General features: G+C 41.2%; 1 protein-coding gene across 1 annotated transcript in view; it reads right to left on the bottom strand.

Annotated features, from left to right (window-relative positions):
- Nucleotides 1–22,468, bottom strand: part of LOC148045419 (transient receptor potential cation channel subfamily M member 3-like) — a 238,653-nt gene extending 216,185 nt beyond the window's left edge. Inside the window, exon 1 of the mRNA XM_087715994.1 lies at nt 22,278–22,468. Coding sequence (XP_087572120.1) covers nt 22,278–22,454 — 177 coding nt within the window. The 5' untranslated portion in view covers nt 22,455–22,468. The remainder of the gene's footprint in view (nt 1–22,277) is intronic.
- Nucleotides 22,469–22,806: the final 338 nt, after the last annotated feature.

The raw sequence follows: 22,806 nt of genomic DNA, 5'->3' as shown, positions 1-22,806 counted from the left end.
ATGGCCAAAGGCCGTGTTCGCCGAAAGGAAATGATCCAAACGCTAGTGTCGGATAAAGGGAGTTGGGGAGCCCAAGTGGCCGCCCTACAGATGTCCTCTAGAGGAGCCCTGGTGGCCCACGAGGCCGTGGTAGCTACGCTCCTAGTGGAGTAGGCCATAATTCCCTGCGGTGGAACCTGATCTAGGGCTTCGTAGGCTGTCATGATGGCCTGCAGTAACCACCTGCTTATGGTAGCTGAAGAGACCCTGGCACCCACTGTACCGGGCTGGAAGGACAGGAACAGGGCCTCCAAACACCTAATAGAGGATGTGCGCCTGAAATAAATACTCAAGGCATGGTGGACATCTAGTCTGTGCCAAAGAATTTCCCTCCCATGGGAAGGAGAGGGACAGAAGTTAGGGAGAATGACCTCCTGCGATCTATGGAACAGGGAGTTGACCTTTGGGAGAAAGGTCGGGTCAAGTCGCAGGACGACCCTGTCTTGGTGGAATTGACACAAGTTGTCTTTGGACGACAAGGCGCCCCAACTCGGATGTCCGCCTAGCTGAGGTAACGGCGATGAGGAAGGCCACCTTTAGAGTTAGGTACCTGAGGTACCATCCTTAATGGTTCGAAAGGGGGTCCCGTGAAGGCCCTAAGTACTAGGGAGAGATCCCACATTGGAAACCTGTGCACTGGGGGCTGGCACAGATTCGCTGCCCCTTTTAGAAAATGTTTGACCAGAGGGGACTGGGCTAAGGATAAACGGCCCTCCCCTGCCAGGACTGAGGAGAGGGCAGCCGCCTGTCTCTGTAATGTGTTATGGGAGATACCCTGATCTAGGCCGTGTTGCAGAAACTCAAGAACCTGGGTGACTGAAACATTGGTTGGAGATAGGTGGAATCTTCCGCACCAGGAGGCAAACGTCCACCACGTTGATGGTGGAGATGACTTTAGCGGACAGATTGGCATCCCTTAGAAGGTGCCGCTCAAGTGCCAGGCAGTCAGTTGGAGCCACTGGGGCTCCGGGTGGACCAGGACCCCCTGGCACAGGGCGACCTCCTCCAGGGGGATTCTCCAGGTGGGAGATATGGACAGCTGGACCAGGTCCGTGAACCAAGGCCGCCTCGACCAGTATGGAGCTACCAAGATGATGTGTGGCCTCTCTATCGCTATTTTCCTCAGGGTCCCCTGGATTAGAGAGAGGGGGAAGGCATAAAGGAGGCCCGGGAGCCACGGGCTTCTGAGGGCATCTGTTCCTTCTGCATTGCATGCTGGGAAGCCGGAGAAGAACCGGGGCAGCTGGGTATTGGTTGGGCTGGCGAACAAGTCCACCAATGGATTGCCGAAGCAGAGGCAAATTGTGTGGAAGAGCTCTGGAATCAGTTGCCACTCGCCATGGTCGACCGTTGCCCGAATCAGCCAGTCGGTCTGGTGGTTGGCTATGCCCAAGATGTGTTCTGATATTATTGACGCCAGGTTCCTCTCTGCCCAGAGCCTGAGCTTCTGGGCTTCCAGTCATAGGCTCTTGGAATGGGTCCCTTCCTGACGATTTATGTGGGCTTTTGTGGCAACATTGTCTGTCAGGAGGAGCATGTGATGGTTGGCTATCAAGTCTCGAAAATGAAGTAGGGCCAGGCGAGCAGCCTTCAGCTCCAGCCAGTTTATATTGTGGAGCAGGTCAGACCTCAACCAACGACCCTGCGCCAGGTTGGATTCCATCATGGCCCTCAAGCCAAAAAGGCTCGTGTCTGTCGTAACAGAGATGCAGTTCGGCTCCCAAAACTCAGATCCGCGGTTGAAGGCCAGGGACAGCCACCACTTCAGGGACCAGCAAAGCCCCAGTGACAGGGGAATCAAGCGTGGAGAATTTCTCATGCGTTGACATTGGAAGGGGATGAGCGCCCACTGGAGAGTCAGAGCGCCCACTGGAGAGTCCGAGACTGGAGTCGGGCCCATGGAACAATCCTTATACGTGACACCATCTTGCCCAGCAAGCGGGCCAAGGACAGGATGGAAAATGACCAACTTGTGTGGGTGTGTCGTGCCAAGGCTTGAAGGCTTGTCAAGCATTCTGGGGAAAGACGAACTAGTCCCGTTCTCGAATCTATCACGGTTCCAAGATGTAGAATTCTTGTCAAGGGAGAGAGATGGCTCTTGGGAAAGTTTATGGAAAACCCCAGAGACCATAGAGCTCATATGGTTAGGTTCAGGTCACGAATTGCCTGTGCTCGGGATTGAGCCAGGACGAGCACGTCGTCGAGGTAGCAATGGAATCTCACCAGGAGGGATCACAGGTGAGCCGCCAATGCTGCCAGGACCTTCGTGAATGTGTGGGGGCAGAGGCCAGGCCAAATGGGAGAGCCCTGTACTGAAAGTGGCAACCCCCGTGGGAGAAGCAGAGGAATCTGCAATGGGCTGGCCGAATTCGAATATGCAGATATGCCTCTGTCAAGTCTATTGAAGACTTTTTAAGGAAATAAAGCAAGGAATGCACAAGGCAAATGCAATAATACAGAAAATAGGCTAATAGAAATGCAGACAACATTACATACAAATATTTCATAATAGAAAAAACAAGAAATAAAGAATAATAAAATAATCCAGAATACCTCCAAACTGTGGGATGTATTTTATGTGGATTAAGAATGAAATATTTTGGGAAATATTTAAAAAGACAGGATAAAATATTTCCTCTAAAAGAGAAATAAAAATCTCGAAGCCTCAGTTCCCTCCCTCCAGCAGATATTTTGTGCCCACTAAAGATGGGACAGCCTATATACAAAACAAATGACCTTCAGCTCCAGGGTGATGGGATTAAGACAGAATTATAGATTCTAATTATTAAGATTAGAATTATCTAGCAGTAGAGCTCACTACATTCCACAATCTCTTAAACACATTGCATCACCCAGCATACTATAACCAAACTTGGCTCAGACAAACATGACACCACATGGATCCATGGGAGTTTGACAACAGCCAATAGAATACATGTTCTTGCACAGGAACAGGAAGTTCAAGTGCAAAGCCCAAAAGAAGTTATAAAAGATCCTCACTCTCAACTCCATGTGGTCAACTACCCAGAATTGCACGTGCTTGGTGGTTTTGCATCATCATTAAACCATCTTTCCAATTAGCCTCCATGTTTCCAATGTTTTTCTCTTGGCTTGAAACTGAACCAAATGGGTATTTCTCCAAAGTTAGGGAGAGAAGATTTGCTTTTAACATATGATTTGGAAAACATGCAGTTAGTATACAAGATCAATTTAAGGAACATACTTCATATTCTTAACCAATTTATGAGAAGGTAACCTGGGTAGTTATGGAAAGAAATTAAAGACTTGATATTTTTCTTGGAATTTCAAAAAGTAAAAAGATCCAAGTGGCTTTCAAACACATGTCAAGAGTAAATACAAGACAGAGTGTGAAAGACATAGGCCAGTGATGGCAAACCTTTTTTGGCTGCCATACCAAAAGCGGGGGGAGCACAGTGGGGTTGTGCCCCGATGTGCCACACCCATAATGCTATGTGTGTGCGCCCCGCAATACTGAAATATTTTTACTAAAGAATTACAACAAAAAGCTCTAGATCAATAAACATGGGACATGACTGTTTGGCCAAAATTTTGGTATAAACAGGTATATACACTGTAAAAAAGAAAGTGATTCAGGAAAAATGTGCACATACTAAACTGATGCTGTAATTCTTCAGGCAAGCAAGGATTTGCTTTGAGGGAGAATAGAAGGAAGAGAAGTACCAAATAGACAAGCAGATTTCAGTAAAGGCAGATTGAAAAATGTGATGGAGAAAGCTAAAAAAATGCAGGAAGGCAATTTATATTTGTCTTCCTTCAATTATAGAAATCATGGTAAATGAAGAACAAATTAAGGCTAACTTACATGCAAGGACATTGAGTTATTTTCCTATGGAAAAAGTTTGATCCAATAGTTAAGGCACCAGACCAGAAACCAGGAGACCGTGAGTTCTAGTTTCGCCTCAGGCATGAAAGCTGATGGGTGATGATTTGAATAAGTCAGCTTATAACAATGAATAAGAAATTCTTAATAATGAATAAAAAATACTGTAATAACTAGAAGCACACAGATGCCTGTTGTCTCATTATCAGATTATCTGATATGATATACATAAGAATAGAATGTGTGATTAAAATGATTGGAATCCAAAGCGGAGAATGAAAATCAACAAATTAATCTATGTAGATTCTACATTGTAGAGAATGCTACATTGTTAGTAAATCATAAAGAAATCTTAAAAGAGTTCATTATAAACATAAAAAATAGATAAGTGGATTAATGTTAAGTATAAGACAGAAGTTAAAGTCAATATGAAAAAAATGAAAAATGATAGATTAGTATTTTGGGCGGAAAAATGAATAAATTGGGGAATAAATAAAGCATGAATTCTAAGGCACAAAACAATGACACACAGAAAGAAGATCATGAAGGATAAGGGCATTGCAATGACAACAAAGCAATGCCCTTTCTAATAATGATGTATGGGAATGAAATCTGGAAACTGAAGGAAGAAACAGAGAAGGAAGATACACACTTTCAGTTTATTGGTAAAGAGGTGGTTCTAATAGTACCACTGATTCCAAGAATAAAATTTCACTGCTTCCTTAAGATGATGATCAGCCAAGCACAATGCTTGTTGTTTTGGGCATAACAGTAAATGCCTATAATAGACTGAAAAAAGATTATGGTTGGCAAATTTGAGAAAACTTGAAAAAGAGAAAGCCAGGGAATAAGACTTATCAAAGAGATGGAACGTTGGTCCTACCTGAGACGTTCTTTCTCAGTGGGTTGCGGAAGAGTCCAAGAATGGGTTAACTTGTCCTTTCTGCCCAGAGACTGAGTCATCAAATTGTAGCCACACCTCCATGCCTCTCTGCCTGGGTCCAGTTTTGACAAAGACGCAGCTGTGGATAAATGGCCTGATCAAAAACCCTGCTGAACTCCTGGACTACAGACCTACCATCTAGAGGATGCGTTTGGACTCTCCCGCAACCCACTAAGAAAGACCAACTCATGTAGGACCAATGTTCTTTCTCCAATATGATTACAGGAGAGTCCAAGCAACAGTCTTAAGGGTGGGAACTGACTGGTCTGGAGTCCCTGATGTAGTGTGCACTCTTTGAAGGATGCTTTGTTCAAAGGAAGCCTCAGCAGATACAAAGGTGTCCAGCTTATAGTGTCAGATGTCTTTGTTCTCTATTAAGATAGGGTCTATGGACTCCCCAAACAGGGAGCTTCCTGTGTAAGGAGATTCAGCTAGTCTCCGTTTTGATTTAGCATCCGCTTGCCAATTGCGAAGCCACAGCATCCTCTGAGCTGTAATGGAGAACTGTGTAATAGCCAACAACTTATTTATGTCTTGCTGCAAGCGAACATCCTGGGGAGAAACCCTTTCCTGTAACTGGTGAAGCCAGATCAGGGATGTATAGTTAAAGAAGGAAGCTAAAGATGCGTCTTTAATAGCCCATGACTGGTATGTTTTACCAGTAGAATTGTAGAATCAATTCAGATCTTTTGTCCTCCGCCCTCAAGCACTCCGCTATGTCGCCTGACACTACTGAGGAAGAGGAAGCAAGGGCTGCCACTGGGATGTCTAAGGTTGGCACCGGACGAGCCTGGGTGAGTTCAGCCTCCATGTTATAGAATCGCCTATCATTCCCACAACGAGTGGGAAAAGAGCCTGGGCAAGCCCATTGTTTTTGTACTACGTCCATGAATAGTTTAGGAACTGGAATCTCCTCCCATTCTGCCAGAGGCTCGGAGAAGAGCCGGTCTCCCGGATCTTGCTGTCCCATGGGTGTTGCTGTCACAGGGGTCCTGGTACCAAGTCGGGCTGTGGCCCTAGCCTTGTGTAATAGCAATTTGAATAGGGCCAGTGTAATCAACCCCGTAAAGGTGAGAGGATCAGGGGTTAGATCCTCATCTTCAGAAAGGTCAAGTTCTCTCTGACTATCAGTTCCTAGGAGAGAGGCCTCACTCCTCAGTGAGTGATAGACATCCCGATGCACTTGGAAGCCTGGCAAGTCTGTGAGAAGCTGAGACTGCAGTGGTCAAATGTAAGGCTTATAAGCTGCAGAGGCAGCTGGACTTCTTTGCTGGAGACCAGTCACTATGCCATGATAAATGGCTTGGGAAATAATGAATCTGAGATTCTCAGGTATCCCAAACATGGGACTTTCCATTGGGCGCAGTCCCGCCCCTGTGACCATGACTGTGACGTGTGAAGCTAGTCTGGGTCTCATTGGATCCTGATGCCGGGTTGCTGGAGCCATGCAGAATAATAAGTTATGTCTCCGCCCTCTGCAATAGATAATGGGGGAGGAGAATGCCTCATCGCCCCCTGGAGACTAATTGGTTCAGCCCGATAAGTTGGAAGCGACTATCGGTTCCAACTGGGCGGGAGGTAGATGGGATGGCCAGAGATTGGCATGGGAGTTTCCCTTGATTAGTCAGCTCCTTTTCGGCCAGGGAGACCTGCTTGTCTAGGCCTTCTGCCTTTTCCTTTCATCCTTCTCGCCGCCCTAGAAGGACGCTTCAGGAAAGAATACTTCTTTCTTTTTAAGGGGGCAAATGATCTGCTATTCAATTGCACCTTCAGATTCCTGAATGGCTCACTTCTCCCCCAGACTCGAGATTTGCCATCTTAGGTGGGAACCCCTGGAGTACAAAGCTATACTAACGAGGTCATTTGTGGGCGTGCTTAACGTGCCAGACTTTGTGCACTAACATTATCCTGCGATCCCAGGGCCTGGAATGTTGAAGTTCGCTGGCAATCGAATTAAGATCGCTGCAGGCAGCCGATTGTGCTGGGTGCGATCCGTGACTCCTACAAGGTTGGGGTCTCGATCTGCTGGCGACCTAGAGGGAGATCGCTGCAGTTGAGTGTTTGAATGTGCCTATGCAGGGACTTGAAAATGGCCTTTCAAGTCCCTGCAGAAGCCTGAATGCTCCGGGCAGCTTCAGGAGACTTCCCCATTCAGGTGGTCAGACAAGGGAAAAATCGATGAGCATGCCTCAACACGTGGCCAGCAGCTCTGGATGCAGCAGGGAGATTTCCCTGATCAGGTGGTTATGCAAGAAATCCGGAGGTGGCCACCAATAAACGGACGGCCCAGGCTTCAACACGTGGGTATCGGCTCTGGATGTGGCAGGGAGATTCCCCGATTAGGTGGCTGAGAAGGGGAATCCTGAGGTAGCTGCCGGATGAGCCTGGGTGAGCCTGGGACAAGCAGCTCTCTCCTCAACATATGACTGGCTGCTCTGGAAGCAGCAAAGGGACTTCCCCGATCAGATTCTTGTGAGGGGAATCCTGAGGCAGCCACCGGTAGATGGGCGGCTCTGGCCTCAGAAAGCCTGGCCAGCAACTCTAATAGCAGCTGGCAGAAACAGCGCACCTAAGGAGCTCTGAGCTGGTCAAGTGGTGAGCGGTGCACACTCGCAGCTACCAACTTTAAGACTTTTGTAAATCACAGCGGAGTTTTTTTGATGGAGAGTCCAAGAATGAAGAAAGTCCTACACTCAAGGAAATATGTTTCTCTCTCGGGCAAGACTGAGTCCAAACTGGAGCCAAGCAGAGAGGCACGGAGGTGTGGCTACAATACAATGACTCAGCCTCTTGGCAGAAAGGGCAAGTTAATCTATTCTTGGACTCTCCCGCAACCACACTGGAGAATATGTGAAATTCTATGGAAGATCTTCAAATAAAGATCACTTACATTCATTCTTGGACAAGTGTGGCCTTCCCACAGTCACCTACACACTGTTTATGTCCTATTTTGATTACTGTAATGCTCTTCACATGGGGCTAATCTTGAAAAGTACCCAGAAGCTTCAAGTGGTTCAAAACACAGAAGTCTGCAAAGTTTTGCACAAACCAAGATTTATGCATTTGTCACCCCTTTTGTGGGAGCTACATTGGTTGCTGATTTGTTTCTGGATGCAATTCAATGTGCTGGTTATTGCCTTTAAAACCCTACGTGGCTTGGGATCAGGTTATTTAAAGGACTGATTTCTCCTAGTCTCATTTACACAGTCCATGAGAGGGCAGGTTTACGGGTTCCTTCCAGAAAAAGGGTCTTATGGGTTGTAGTTCCCTCACTATGGAATATCATTCCTTTTTGTCACTTTTCCAGAAGGTCCTGGAGAGGTTATTCTGTCCACAGCAGATACAGAGCCAGTATAAGTATATTTGCTGCTCCCACAGGGGGCAAGGAGATAAGGTTATATGGGTTTTATGTTGTGGGTTTTAATGTTGTAAGCTACCAAGGGGTATGAGTTGAGCGGCCATATAAATTTGTTAAATAAATAAATATTTTATTTGTATAAAAGTAATCAAATATACAATATGTTAAAAAATATTACAAGTAGTAGGGACCCAGTTACATTTTACAAAGCATACCTCTTTTCATATCCATCAAGCATAAGTATTGAAAATCAATGCATAAGCTATTCATAAAAGCTATATCTTGAAATATCACAGAATAGCTTTTTCAGAAGATAATTCTCATCTATCCCTGAATGAACTGCCCAAAATCTAGCAGCTTTTTTGAAAATAACAGGAATGCAGGCAGCATTTGTTTAGTGTTCACAGTTACAATAGTGATGAAAAAGAAATGTGACCAATCCTTGCATTTACTACCTTTGCAGGTTTGTAAAGCAAAGAAAAGCTTGAAGTAAGATCATAATCACAGATGCAGTTTCACTCCTCAACCATTTCACTTAGCAACTGAGTTGCCGGTTCCAACTGTAGTCACTAAATGAGGATTCCCTGTAGCAGATTCATACCAAACAATGAACAATTCTTCAAGCTGAAGGCACTATAACAACTTAAGGAACTCCAGTTCACGCATAACATTTTGCAATGAGTATTTTGGTTAGGTCTAATTTCCTACAGAATAAGAGTATGTATGATCAAAGTAGTCTGTGGGTTTTTAAGATTTCATTAAAATCAGTGCAACATGCTACTTAAAAGTGTTTTTGCATCCTTTTATTAAGAAACGCTTTGAAGTGAGAAGCATGAGCCATTCTGTTTTCTTAGCCTCATTTGGCAAGCAATTAGTTGAATTGCATTTCATTGCAAAGTCCTCCATCTTACTAAGACATGGTTGGCAAGTAGTTTAGCAATAGCAGTAGACTTATATACCGCTTCATAGGGCTTTCAGCCCTCTCTAAGCTGTTTACAGAGAGTCAGCATATTGCCCCCAACAATCTGGGTCCTCATTTTACCCACCTCGGAAGGATGGAAGGCTGAGTCAACCCTGAGCCGGTGAGATTTGAACCGCTGAACTGCTGATCTAGCAGTAGCCTGCAGTGCTGCATTTAACCACGGCGCCACCTTGGCTCTAGTACAACATGAAAGCATTCCTCTTGTACTAAAATAACTCAAAGAATGCTTATATGCAACTTATAATATGGTACCTGTAAGAGGGTATGGTAGCTCACCAATACATTTTTTTTATTGCTAACCTTACGTGCTTCCTAATTTTAGAATTAAAACTTTGAGATTGCTGGCAATTTTCTTTTCTCAGCCAAAATCTGCAACAACAAAAATGTTTTAGATTGCAATTCAACTGGAATACAACCAACAAATGATGGTTTATCAAACTGCAATGCATTTTCAGCTTTGTATATACCCTGTTGAAATACAACAGACAATTTAATGAACGTTCAAAATTACAACAGTCCCCACCAAAAGCTTTATACATAAGGTGACCAGATTTTCAGATTGGTAAAGAGGGACACCTTTGACCGGGGGGGGGGGGGGGGTTTGATTAAAAATTTTATACAGAGCAACAAAAATTTTCATATAACGCAAAAATAGTATTGTAATATTTTTTTTATTTCAACATAACTACAATTTACAAATACAAATTGTAACTGTTGCCAAACATCAAAATTTTGATCACGTGACCATGAGGATGCTGCAACGGTCGCTAAGTGTGAAAATGGTCGCTAAGTGTGAAAATGGTCATCAGTCACTTTTTACAATGCCATTGTAACTTTGGTCACTAAGCCCATTATACCACCTTTCTTGCCACAGTTCTTAAGTGAATAACTGCAGCTGATAAGTTAGTAACATAAGTGAATCTGGTTTCCCCATTTGACTTTGTCAAAAGGTGATTATATGACCCCAGGACACTGAAACCATCATAAATACGAATCTGTTGCCAAACATCAAAATTTTGATCGCGTGACCATGAGGATGCTGCAATGGTCGCTAAGTGTGAAAATGGTCGCTAAGTGTGAAAAATGGTCATCAGTCACTTTTTTCAATGCCATTGTAACTTTGGTCACTAAGCCCATTGTACCACCTTTCTTGCCACAGTTCTTAAGTGAATAACTGCAGCTGGTATTTTGTATTTTGGATAGAATCTTTTTTTAAATAGCCTAAGAAAATTTAAAAAAAGAATCCACACAGAATAAATTGAAGTAAAACATTTCAAACTATTCTTTCTATGCACAATATATTTCAAAGTATTCTGCATAGAATTTTTAAACATGGTTTCACTTCAATTTATTTTGGATAGAATCTTTTTTTAAATAGTCTAAGACAATTTAAAAAAAGAATCCACACAGAATTTTAAAAAATCCTATGCACAATAAATAAAATATTATTTTAAAATACATTAAAAAAGAAAAGAAAAAAACCCAGCTCACTTACCAGAAGGCTTGCATTCCAAGTCAACCAAGAATGATGTAGATGTTAATACAAAGAACTGAGCAAATTGAAATGGTGAAATTAGTCAGGGAAATATTTTTCAAAGAAAAATGAGGAGCCACCATTTTTTCCACACAAGCCGACCTCCAACCTCCATGCCCCTCCCCTCCAGAAAATCGAGGAAGTAACACTCACTACCTTTCTAGCCATGTATTTCCAGGAGCTCTATGGTACTAGGTCATTTTTTCTTATAAAATGAGGTAAAAGGGGTGCGGGGGGGTCCATTTTCTTGCTTTAAAGTTTTAATATCTTCAATGAAAGTACTGAAACAGAGAGAGGGATTAGACAGGGTGTCTTTTGTCTTGCCCCGGTTAGGATTTCTTAAGCAAATACACTGGGCTTTCAACATGAAGCCAGAAAATCGGGACTTTTTTAAAACGCCCCGGGACACGGGACAAATTGTTAGAAATCGTGACCGTCCCGCTGAAATCAGGACGTCTGGTCACCTTATTTATACATACATATTTATCAAAATTATAATGGCTGCACTGGGCCTGCGGTCATACACCCTTATGACCCACCAAGAGTCACTGCAGTGTCTCCTCACCTCTTCCCCATTCCACCCCCGCCAAAATCCTGCAACGCCCCCCACATGTCCATCATGCTTCACTAGTACCATCTGAAGCTCTCTGGACCTCATGTTGTGGAAGGCAGGCAGGCATATGTCCCATGTCACATGGCAATGATCCAAATGCAACTAACTGCTTTTTTGTCCCACCCATTTGTCAGACAAACTGCTTGCTTTTGCTGCCTTAGAAAGGTTTGTATAGTGCTGTAGAAGCTTCTGAATGGTCAGAAACCTTCTGCAGCATTGTGCAGACCTTGGTAAGGCAAAGTGTGCACAAAGCAGTTGTCCTGCACTATGCAGCAGTGACCTTAATACAGCTGCCATTATTTCTATTTTTCCATTTGTGGGTGGAACAAAATTGCAGCTACTTTTCAGAACTGTGTCATATAGCCACACAAAGAAGAAAATAATTTTAGCACCATAAAAGGCCTTGCAGTTCTTCAAAAGTAAATAAGGAGAAGGGTGTGGGAATCATGTCTAAGCTCTGGGAGGACCTGGTGGGAGTGAGAAAAGGCCTTTTGGGCACAGGAAATGGAGCATAGGTATCTCAGAAGTGGGGGAAGTCTTGAGAGAGCCAGAGCAGGCAGGCCTGCACCTCTACTAGGCCTCCAATGGCCTCCCCCATCCAGGAGGCACCCCATGTTCTACTTAATGATCCACAGGTTCATTTTTATATTTCATTAGGGAGAGAAGGGATCAGGGTGGTTAATTTTACCTAATGTCACATTTTACCTAACATCTGCCACAACAGGTGATTCAGTCATATCTCAAGATCTGGCTCTCCCAGCAGGCCTGGGGATAGGTTTCCAATTTACCCGCCCGAGTGTTGACTGTTGAATGCATGTTGTGGCTTACCATTTTATTTTGTTCACTATTGTTTGTCTCTTGGTACTGCACCCCCTCCCCTTGTGATTGTAAGCCGCCCTGAGTCCCCTCAGGGAGAAGGGCGGCCTATAAATCTCAATAAAATGAGTAAAATGAGTAAACCTGTACACAGTAATAGTTATTATTTAGCCTGTCTCTAATTTTGAAAAAAAATTACTAGATAATGTTTTATTGCCTGCAAATTAAGAATTAAATTAAATCAAAAGGGTGTGATTTAGTACTCTTTCCCTTAGAGTCCAGGCTTTTGAGCATCTATGAAAATAAAATCATTATAATTTGATATTACGGTATCAAGTAATGCATATAGCATTTAAGACTGCTTTCCTCCCATGAACTTAACTCCATGTAACATACTGTCTTGATACTTTACACTTTTCAATATATCAGATCATATTCCTCAAATATACAACACAAAATAAGAACTTTCCAAATCTACTACCTTGCAAACTGTTTTTGAGTGCTATATACATTCGAGGCCTACAAATTATTAACTTTGAAAATGATTTTCATCCATGCCTTCTCTTCTACTGTGCCTTCCAATAGATTAAATCCCCTAAAATGGCCAGCAATACAGCATAGTTACAATGAGAAGAACTTTTAAAATGTAGAGCCATGCCCTCTCCTCAAACATGGCATAACTCTTCTAAATCTATTTCAATTTTAGCTTCTAATGAATTTAGCTGAATACTTTCATACACAAATTCGTATCTCTTGTTATCCATCCTTTCTTAGTTATCTGTGGTACTTATTTGGAAGAGGGAAGGTGTCATTTATATTTGTTGCGAACACCATGGTAGAGAAAAATGCTGCTGTAGGCAAGCAGATTTGCATGAATTAAATAAAGTATCTAAAAAAGAAGAATTAGAGAGACCAGAGCTATTGTTGTCCTTTAGAGGAGATAAAAATAAATCCTGTAAATTTCAAGACGTTATAGACTTTTCCTTTTTTTGTATAATGTATTTTTTCATGGTGAAGAATCCACTTTATCTATAGGCTTTCTACACAAATTAATAACATGAAAAAATCAGAATCCACAACTGATTGAAGGTCTCTATGAATAAAGAAGATTCACGACGTCTTGCAACTGATTTCCAGAGTTTCAGAAATTAATAACTGGCCAATGTTCATAATGCCCTTCTTCAGCCAATTAGAGTCTGGGATTTTGTATCATCTGATTATAATAGGTCTGAAATATGTTTTTATAGCTGTTTTGGTAATTGAGGAAAAGGATTGTTCATCAAGTGCATTAATATACTAGTTAAACAACAATGGCACAAGAATACAGCCTTGTCTTACTTCTTGGCTAATAGCATATAATTTGTCATTGGCATAGCTTCCTTAGGTATTGCATTTAATTTTTATGTTAATTTTATCATACAGTTAAAGGTCAGTGATAGCACCTTTTTTCTAAGAAGAGTTTTGTAATTTGCTGCAACGATTGGGTAAAAAAAGAAATCAAATTGAAAGCTACTCTAAAATCCATAAAAGCTGTAAAAAGTGAAACCTGTTGGTTTGTAGAATCTTTCTGCCTCATTTTTTAAGAACTAAAACATGGTCAAAGGAGGTCAAATTCTCAATCAATTTGTTCCTCCATTCATATGTTCTCTTTGACCATCTAATTTCAGAAACTTAACAGTAAGGTACTTTTCAGGAACCTGATGATCAGTAATTAGTTGCAGAGTCCAATCACCTTTTTTTATAAATGGGTCGGCTAGGTCACTGGGAGGGTTTAGTAAAGTAGATAGTATTTTTTCTTTCATCTCCATTTAATCATATCTGATTTTGGAGACTGACTGGACAAGTCCCTGTAGTTTTCTTGGCATGGTTTTTCAGAAATGATTTGCCATTGCCTCCTTCCTAGGGCTGAGAGAAAGTGACTGGCCCAAGGTCACCCACCTGGCTTTCTGCCAAAGGCAGGTCTAGAATTCATGGTGTCCCAGTTTCTAGCCTGATGCCTTAACCACTACAATTAATTGTCTCTCTCGTTTAATGATTAAAATTATCTTCTTTACAAACACCTATTATGTAGGTAGGGTCAACAGAGAAGATATATTTAATTGTTTGCCTAATTTCATCACATCATGTAATCTTTCACTTTGCCCACACATAGAAGGAAAGCTGAAACCCTGTCCAAGACTCTCCAAAGGCATCAAATCCGGGGCGGGTTGCTGCCGGTTTTGCTACCGATTCGCTGCACTTGCATGAGCTGTTCAGTGTAAATTGTTCTTCGAGCATGCACAGAACAATTTACAGTGAACTGCGCACACACAGTCACTAAAAAAACAAAATGGCCGTGGCCAGCGGCAGCAAGGAAATCTGTTCGGGGGCGTGGCAGGCCTGGGTCGCTGCCGGTTCTGCGACCCAGGCCTGAATTTCACTACTGGTTCGGCCGAACCAGGCTGAACCGGCAGCAACCCACCTCTGATCAAATCTCCAGATTTCCCTTAAATCCCTTCAAAGAGATGGAAAGACATCTTATTCAACAATCTGATTTGGAGTAATTCAATGAAATCTCATTTAATTTTAATTACCTCTGGAAAGCATCACACAGCCCAATTTAACAGACGTGTAACAAAACAGGGAAATCTCAAGTGCCAATTATTTATATCTGCAAATTATTTATATCATTTACACACTTTAAAGTCAAAAAGGCATATATTCATTCAGTTATCTGTTCAGCAAATCATTTATCATAATTCCCTCAAGAACATTATTTTACTTAAGTTATTGCTGTTCTTTTGTCCCTTGTATATTTAGCATAATTAACCAAGCAAGACAAACATCATCTTTCCTATTAATATTCCCACGTTCTGTAGCCTCAACAGAAATGTATTTTGATAACAGTCCCTTAATCTCTTTTTACCTACCAAATTACATTTAAACATTTAAATTGCCATTATTTTTAATTCTCTTCACGTCTCATTACATTCATCTCTTACACTGATGCTGCTCTGCTAACACTATTTTTACAAGCAAATGTGTAGGCAATTTAAGAAAGGACAGCAACCAATGGCCCAGGAAAGTGAAGGAATATAACTAATCATATTTAAAAGGTCTGAGAAAACAGATGGGGCCCTCAACACATTTTGATTGTATCACAATTATGATGTGAACCATCAGACATATGTCAACAGAAAAAGGTAACACGGAGATACAAGATAAAATTCTGTCAACATGGAATAAAGTACTGAAAAGCTCTTCTAAGGAAAGAAAGAAGGTTTTTTTATTATTGACACAACTCTCTGATGGAAAAAGTACAAAATTGAGAGAATTAATTAAATATAATTGGTGGAAAAAGCATAACCTAATACAGTAAGCAATACAATACAATTAGTTTCTCAAAGTGTGGTAAGGACCTCTGAGGTTCCCAAGACCGTTTTTTGGGGGGGGGGAAGGTGTTCACAAAATCAAAATTATTTGCCGATTCATACTGAAAAATAATATAGTATTAAAATCCTATCAAATAATCATGAGAAGTTGTAGTAGCAATGAGTATGCCAATTGCAATTTTAACATGATACGTATTAATAAATATAATCCATTGAAATGAAATCTCTTGCAGGATCCTCTATGATTTTTAAAAATAGGAATGGGTCCTATTTAAGAAATACTAAGATTCAAATTTAAGTTTAAGAAATATGTCTGTCTGTGTGTGTGTGTATGTATATGTGTAGATGGATGGTTGGAGATAAAGATATATAGTGTATATTTCAATTCCTACCTAACAGATTTCAATGAAGATGTTTATAAGGAAATGGTGTTAACTGTTTTAAAATTATGATACAGTGGTTAGAATGCAATACTGCAGGCTACTTCTACTGACTGCTGGCTGACTGCAGTTTGGCAGTTCGAATCTCAAGGGCTCAAGGTTGACTCAGCCTTTCATCCTTCCGAGGTCGGTAAAATGAGGACCCAGATTGTTGGGAGCAATATGCTTACTTTGTAAACTACTTAGGAAGGGCTGTAAAGTACTGTGAAGTGGTATATACCGTGTTTCCCCGAAAATAAGACAGGGTCTTATTTTCTTTTGACCCCCCCCCAAATTTTGCTTGGGCCTTATTATTGGGGAGGGGGCTTATTGGTTTGGGGTTGCTGGGTGGCTTCTCTCTTGCGAGTGGGCACCCGAAGAGCCGGGCACAGCCTCGGGGCAAAAGGCTGTGTTGCGCTGTTGCAGCAGCGCAACAAAGTTGCCATGAGGTGATCATGCTCATAAGCAGCTGCCTGGCAACCCCCCTTTCTAGCCGGGCAGTGCGCCATTCACCGACCCAGTAATATCCCAAAGGCACTAAGCCGCATGGCTCTCTGCCCGGCTGGAAAGAGAAGTTGCACAAGCACTTGTTCTGCCTCCCGCTCGCGTGGCTCCCAGCCTCACCATGCCCAGCTCTTCCTGCAGGGCTGGGCCAGGGCATGGCCACTGCCGTGGCCCTGCCCTGCTGCCACCACCGCCCTGCTGCCGGCGCCGCCATGCTCCAAGCATAACCGGCTTCCAAACTCCGGAGATCCGCTGACGAATCTTCCGGCAGTGGCCACTCTGGGACTATGCTCTATGGTTGTGGGCTGACTGCGGGAAGACTCTCTGTCCCACCTGAGTCTTCCAACAAATGGAGGGCAAAAAACAGCCCCAATGGACCAACCGGTCATTTTGGAGTTGGGCAGATTCCAAATCAAATCAAACCAAATCTTCACAATAAGATTCAATTTTAGTATATTATATATAATTATCTCTTATTCCTTTAGTTCAGCCATTATTTGAAATACTGAGGGGAAAAGTCTGAAGAGTCCATTAGTCTTGTTTTTGTTGGTTTGTTGTTTTTTAAATAGGCAAACATAACTGAAGAAATAGATGAATTTGTTCAGAATGAATATGTTCATTCCATTTCTCTGAACATGAATGCCCTCCAAAAATTTCCCATGCATAAAAAAGTCTATTGGTGTGAATAACTGTAGAAAGGAAAACAGAAAAAGAGGACTGAGATAAGAAGGGAAGTTGATGAAATTTGTTTATGAAAAAGTATTTTAAATCTTTTATAATTACTTAGGGCATTTCAGTAACTCAAGATTCAGAATTAAAATATCTATATTAATTATTAAGCAATTTTGAAGTAATAGGAAGAAAGCAAGTGTAAGAAAGTATCACACAATCCAATTTCAGTCATAGAAAAATGACAATGCTAATTAGATGTGAAGCACTAAGCCATTTATTTCACTGTCATTCACTGCTAGTTTTTATTTTACAGTCAATTTAACATGGCTGTTTTTTAAAATCACTGATCACCTGAATTATAACAGGATTTATAAGCAAACAGGTTTGCAATTTCTAAGTAAATTAACACCATGAAAAGATCTAGGAAGAATGAATATGTTACAGTTCATATTCACGTAATCCAGCACTGTATATATACTTGTCAATAATATGATACGATGCTTGTTTTTCTTCAGGAGGGAGGATACAAAAAACGGTGAAATACATATGCAGGAATGTAAATTTCCCCACTGCAAAATGGCAATATATATGAAAAATTCCAGCATCTATTATTGAATGTTGACTAAACAAGTACTTAATAAATCTGAAACCTTATTTCAGATTGTTACCAATTTCATAAAATCAAACATTCAATCTTGTTTTATTATATGAATTATTTTGCAATGCAAAACACAGTGAGTGGTTGTCATTGTTCTAAGCTAGTCTAAACCATTACTTTCAAATAATGTTTTCAACTTGAAGTTGATAGCATTTATTAGTCAACATCTCAAATATTCAGTTGCTCACAAAAGCCTTTTTGTCACTATCGTGTCTTACTATTTTGTCACTGTCGTGTCTTACTATTTCCTATATAATCAGAGAGGGATGCCTGTGATAGAGATGGAGCCTTAAGTTTCTATATAGAAAGTAAAGAAGATGGCCTTCAGGGAGATAGGCAGAAGTTGTGGTCGAGGCAAAACTGGCTAAAGCATTTTTAAGTCAAGAACATCCAGATAACATTCCAAAGCAGTTTAGAAATCTCCCTAATTTGTTGATGTATGAAAAGGTGGAGGTATAGAAAAATTGGATTTGAAAGTTTGTTATTGTAGCCAATCTTGTAATAGTAGATTTAGCCTTCCTATGTAATTTATTTCCTAGAGTCTCTAGACTGAACTACCTGATCACTTGAGATCTAATATCCATCTCCAGATATATCAATAACAATAATCATAGCAAACATATCATGTAGTGTGTTTTTTTTAGAACCTGGTGAATTTTTCCAGTGATCCCCCCAAAAGCATCATTAAATTAGATACTGTACAATAATTAATTTACACAAACACAAATATTGGTTCATGTCCTTAAGTTTCCACTTAAATCAAGCACTGCAAATGGTCTTTTTTTTAATTGCTGGAAAAATTTACAAGTTCTAAAAGTGCCTTAATGCAAACAAAGTGACAGTTCGATTTTTACAAACAATTTCACATGTGATTTCAAGACTACTCCTTTCCTCAAACCCAGTTTGGGAGGTGCTAAAATGTGATTTAGGAAAAGAAGTAGTAGAGAAGTCCTGCCCCATAAGCATAATACATATGAAAACACACCCAACAGAATTTAGAAAGTGCTTAAGGTTAAACAGAATTACTCTTTAGTTCTTTACCCAGAATCCAAGTGAGATCTGTATCATAATTCTAACTGTGATTTGTTTTTGTTTTTTAAATCACTGATTTTATACAACATCTCTAAATGAAATGTCAGGAAATTCTTCTGGATTTCTTTTGTAGCAATTATACCTAGGATTTCAGCCTTAACTTTACAGATTAAGAGATTGAGAAGGGGGTTATTTTTAATTTACTGCTACTGATGAAACAACAGCAACTGAAGTCATTGAAAAGGAAAATGTAAACCCCAATAGATAATATTTAAAACCAGTCTTGGCATTCTTGAATGCTTGAAAGTTCTTGGTAAACAGTCATTATATGGATAGATACCATACTGTACCATAACCATTACACGTACCAATGAAGCAGAAGCAAGAATTAGGAAGAACAAAACTTCAAATTATATACAATAGAGATTTATGATACATTCTTCTGATTCTTTAAATGATTTGAAAACAACACAAACGAAACAGGATAACTTCACCAAAAAAACGCTGGATCATGCCAATTTCCTTATGTTCCCAAATCACACAGACATTAAATTTCCAAGAATTACATAATTTTAGAAGGAACTCTATAATCCAGTTGTGCTTTTCCATCTAACCACTCACCTTACGTATAGCATACTAACTGAAATTCTTCTGTAGAGTTTATTTCTGCCCTCGGACAGGCCAAGGCACCCCTGAGTGCTCATCAGTGCAATAGATGTAATAATGATTTTGTACTTTCAAAGCTGAGAGAGAGAGAGAGCAATTATTTCCTTTGTCCCTGAATACTCAATGTAATTTGACACCAGTAACACCCAACACTCTTGGCATTCAGTCCACAACTTCCATCTGTAACTCTCTTTGAACTATAAATCTCTTGGTCTGAGGAACTGACCTAATTTTGGGACTTTGTGCCTCTTTCTGATTTGTAACATCCTGCTCAGTTCTGGAGAAATGAAATAACTGCACACTTTTATGCCACTTTTATCCTTATAAACTCTTTTCCAGATAGAGATGTTGGAGTTTTCCCTCAGAGCAAAATAGTAATCCTTTAATTATTGCTTCTTATTCTCTGTGAAGGAACCCATGCTACATTAGTCTTTACTCAGAAACATAGTTTGAAACCATGTCTGTACTTTTCTTTCAACTGTCTTGTTTATCAGGAGAGCTAGACTCATTTTAAAAAGTTCAGATATTCTTATTTTCTTTAAACTACCACTATCTGGATTAGGAACCATATACCCAGCTTTAAATTTTTATAGTAAAATATTCTTACATAGATCAGCTCCATCCACACTTTTTCTAGCTTAGATCTAGAACTTTTTTCATAATCAGAGACATTTCAAAACATGAGAGAAGTTTTTGAATTAAAATAATATAACTGTTCTTCTGAAAGCAAAACAATTATTAAAACATAATTGTTTGCAAATTTTTGAAAGGAAAAAGTTTGAGATAGAATAAAAGATGTAAAAAAATGTTTCAAATGACAACTATGGCTTTTACGGGGTATATCGAATATATGGAACTGAATTATGGCTTATTATACAAATGAGGCAACAACATAATCAATCAAAGAATTCTGTCATTTTTCTAAATGATTTCTTAATTCTTGTCAACACATATCTTACTCCAAATTCTACTTTTTAAAAAAGCATCTTGAAATAGTGTCACTTGAAAATATATTATATGCACATTTGTTCCCAACACATATTTTTGACATCTTAATAATTATTTTTTCAGGGCTTTCTTTCCAACTCAAACACATAACAGGAATTAGTTTTTGTAGTTAATATCCCTTCATTTACAGGTTGTATACTGTATGTTAGAATTATTATTTCAAGAACTATTAAAATACTGATTTTTATGATACTTATTTATACTGCTTTATTTGACAAGTAGGTTTACAACTAAAGATTTATTTACCAATAGCCAAAATAATGATACCTTACCATCTGTTTATATCAGAACCAAGTTGTCTCTCCAGATTTTGGTTGTCATGGCATCCATTTCATATCAAGTCCCCCTCCTCAGCTTTCTATATTCTGATTCCTATCTATTCAACCTGTTGCTATTTTACCTGGTGCTTTCAAAATATAACACACATCTTCAGACAATTCCAAACATATAATTTATAGAGAAACTAGAAAACTATTAAGGAAAGATCTTTAATTATTTAAAATAATCTTCTAAATAAAATTAATGAATAATGCAAAGCTACTAGTCAACTGACATTGCTACCCTTCCACTTGAAACTTCATATGTTTCTGCTCAACCTAAGAGTTATATAGTCCTCATCTTCACAGTTGAGCCATTGTAACTAATTGTTGCATGGATTATGAGCCTCATTATCTCAAAATGGTCTAATAAATTATCTATTATTCTGCAACAATGAATACAGAATTGAAGAAAATACTAATCATCCCTTCCTCCAAATGCATTAGAAAGCCAACAGTAAATTGCAGACAGAATAATTACATCATTTACCAAGATACAGAACAATTAACAGCAGTCCAGAAGGTAATCACCGATCGGTTCAGTTGAAGCAATTTTAACATTGTATTCAACTATCTATACACCGGGAATTGTCAATGAATGAAGTAATGATATATAGCAAGGTTGGGCAAGATAAGTAGGTCTTAGTAACAGGTGGATTTCACTGTTACATACTGTACTCAGATTTAGCATTAAGGACATCTCTCCACTAAATACAAGCTTTCCTCCTGTCTTAATAAGCACCGAAGGACCATCAGCATTTGTTATGTTCCCAGCACGTGCAACGTTCATTATCACCCATGTAGCATTGCAGTCAACAGAAGGGGGAAGTTTACACCAGAGAGAAATGTGTTGTAGTGGCATAATGGATGGCAGACAATGAAGGCAATCCCTTTATCGTTTAAAATGGGTCAAAGAAGGCAACACTAGATGTCGAAAGGAAAAAAAAAGAACGGCATTATGTACAGTTAACCATTCGCCACCTGGCGCTTGTGATGTAAGACCCCCATGGAAACGAGGGTTCGAGAAATGACCCTGCTTTTATTTGCTGTAAACTACTTATATTTGGGGGAGGAGGGGTTTCCTACACAGAAACCCGAACATCAGGCCAGGTTCCTCTCAGCCTCGGCGCCACAGGAGGGGAAAAACAAACCATCGCCGAGGGCGACCCATTCACCCGAGAGAGCGCGCGCAGCCTACGGTTATGAAGTCTCCGGCACACCAACACATGCCTCGCGCTTTGATCTGGCGAAGAGCAACAGCCCCACCAACTCCCTTCCACGCCCCGTCGGAATCGGGCGCCAATTCCTCTCAGAAGAGAGAAAGTGACCGACCTCGATGGCCGCTCGAGGCCGGCCCACGAGAGACCTGGCGGGGCAGCAGGTCCACTGAGAGAAACTGGCATCCTAATAAGGCAGAAGTTGAGGCGCGCCGCACGAAAAACGGCGCCAAAGCGAACCAGAACCGAGGCAGCCGGCGGCTTACCGGAGGCTGTTGCGAAGCCAACCCAGAGCGTTTGGTGGAGCCCTGCCTGGAACTTAACCTCTTCCACGACTCCGCGAACCTCCCTCGACTGGCGCTCCGACTCCTCCGCCTGCCAAGTTCTTCCTTGTCGGAGCAGCCTTTCTCCGCCTGGCTGGGACTCCGCCACTTCTTCCCCATCTCGGTGGCCGACGGAGCCCGCGAGACATTAAGTTGAGGCTTTTCCTCAGGAAAAAAGCGCCCCGCGTCTGACTGCAAGCGGGCGTCAGGCGGCACCTCAGAGCGCTTCTTTCTCCTCGCCCTTTCTCGGCGCGCCAGGCAGCCGGCTGGCGCGCGCGCGCTCTTGGTGTAGCCGGCACGCCCGCTCCCCCGTGGGGGCTGCGGCTGCGGAGCTCTCCCTCGCTCTGGTTCGGAGCCTCGGCGGACTCTTAGGAAGAGCAGCTCCCGTGTCGCCCTTTTCCTCGACGCCGGTGGTCGAGGCACCCTACTGGTGGCTTTCAAAAGTCCCGTTGCCAAGATACCTGGGCAAGGA

This window comes from Thamnophis sirtalis, unplaced genomic scaffold (genome assembly GCF_051295495.1).
Source record: "Thamnophis sirtalis isolate CommonGarterSnake01/CBP01778 unplaced genomic scaffold, rThaSir2_p1.2 scaffold_5, whole genome shotgun sequence".
Lineage (NCBI taxonomy): Eukaryota > Metazoa > Chordata > Lepidosauria > Squamata > Natricidae > Thamnophis > Thamnophis sirtalis.
This window is presented reverse-complemented; position numbering and strand designations above follow the sequence as displayed.